Source organism: Lottia gigantea, assembly GCF_000327385.1.
Source record: "Lottia gigantea unplaced genomic scaffold LOTGIsca_5976, whole genome shotgun sequence".
Classification (NCBI taxonomy): domain Eukaryota; kingdom Metazoa; phylum Mollusca; class Gastropoda; family Lottiidae; genus Lottia; species Lottia gigantea.
The window spans coordinates 1-1,888 of record NW_008710043.1 but is presented as its reverse complement, the minus strand read 5'-3'; the positions used below and the strand labels follow the sequence as shown (position 1 = coordinate 1,888).

The 1,888-nt window shown below is 35.3% G+C and overlaps 1 protein-coding gene across 1 annotated transcript; it reads left to right on the top strand.

Moving 5' to 3' along the window:
• Positions 1-465: 465 nt before the first annotated feature.
• LOTGIDRAFT_176895 (hypothetical protein) lies at positions 466-1,829 on the top strand (the record flags this gene model as incomplete). The annotated part of the gene is made up of 2 exons (XM_009063710.1): positions 466-1,159; positions 1,602-1,829. Coding segments are annotated over 2 exons (922 nt in total), but the record flags the coding sequence as incomplete, so codon positions are not given.
• Positions 1,830-1,888: the final 59 nt, after the last annotated feature.

The following is a 1,888-nucleotide window of genomic DNA, read 5'->3' as shown; positions in this document are numbered from 1 at the left end:
ACCATTACCGCCATCTTCTGTCAACATTCATTGATATACATGCCAAGTAACCAAAGTATTATACAATCCTGTCTCACAGAAGATTCACAATTAAAGCTATTAATCGTGCCATAGTTAGAACTGTGGCCTTCAAATAATGACATTTATATTTGTGAAAAGCTTTAACATTGGTCTCTGTAAACCGTTCTGAATATATACATACATTCTAACATTCTTTGATACAACATCAGCAAATGAGATGTAAAAACACGAAAGACTCAAATTGTACTCGACCTTTTGGATTTTCATTGCCTCGGATAGCTGTGATTCTGCTCTTAACAGCAAATAATTAAACGAATATCAAAGCTAAAGTTTTAAATATGACTACCCCAAATTAACTACTGCCTTAGTATATTTCAATTTTTAATTTTACCTTTGCCCTGGTCAATTCATTTCATGTAATGAAGTGTTAGATGTTTTAGAATAATGACACAATTGGCTATTTCAGAAAAACACAGAAGACCGCTGACTAAAGTATCAGTAACATCTATTTGGCCACTCAACAACCGTTCATGTGGTTATGAAGCAACAAAAGTTGTTAAACCCGACAGCACCCCTGGTTCATGCAGTAGCTGGATTTCCCTATCAACTTCAATGGTTGGTTTGGAGGAGCCATCAGTGGCAACTTTAAAATCCACAGATTACATCAACACTACAATTAGTGATAATTGGTCGTTTGATCGATTTAGTATTGCAATGTTTGTTCAAGTATCAAAAGTAACTGATAAGCCTGATAAACCAATTATACATGTTCGTTTTCCTTATGGTTACTTTGAAAGTCTAACAGTTAAAATTGATAAGAACAATATAATAATACTATTGTCAACTGAAGAGACAATTTCTCAAAATATTGGTAACATGGCAACTTGGCACTTCATTGCTGTCCAATATAATCATGACTGGGAGGAACTATCTCTAATTATTGATGATAGGTTTTATAAAACGGATTTTCCTACAAATAATTCAACTTCCTATACGACATCTGATGTTAAACTAGACATTGGTGGTTTTGAAGGAAACATTGCTTGCGTGACCATATTTAATACACCATTGAGTGAAAACACAGCATCTGATCTGTTAAAACAAGAATGTAATAGGAAAAGGAGCTTCACTGCACCTGGTATGTAATTTGTAATTGATTTATAATTACTTGTGATGATTAAAGCGACACATTAAGTGTTGTGTTAAGATAATCACAGATCAGCGGGGTAGCGAGGATTTCGTTGACAGGGGGAGGGGTGGGTGCATCCTGGCGCCCTGACTTACCTTTGCAGATTTTGGAGGACCCTAGTTATGGTGGGGAGGTCAGAGGGCTCTGCCTTGAAATTCTCTAATGTGGGAGGCCTGAGAATATATTCAAACACGATTTTCTAAGTGAAAATAGAAAAAGTATGGCGCAAACAAACATACTACTTAAATACGCCACTGACACAGATCTTCAGGTTAATATGTGTAACACTTTTTTTGTTGAACAATTGACAAAAGATATTCTTAATTTCATTACAAAGGTGCGAGTGAATTGTTCGAAATTACCACTAATTTTTATATTTTCTATTCTTTAGCTGAAGATGCTCCCGAGCCTGTGAAATTGTGGCCACTCAGTAAAAATACTATGGGTTTTGAAATGATCTCGCAACAACAACTGTCCACTACTCCTAAAAAATTATGCTGGCGATTCAACCATAATGAACCTACAGATTTAATAGATTCTGAAGCTGTACAGTTTTATGGAGCTGATCAATTTTCTTTACAAATCGACTCAATCATTAGATCTGATATATTTGTTGTTGGTGTGTTTGTTGAGACCCATGAAACTTCAGGAACTATTCTGAAAATAAATGTTGGCTCT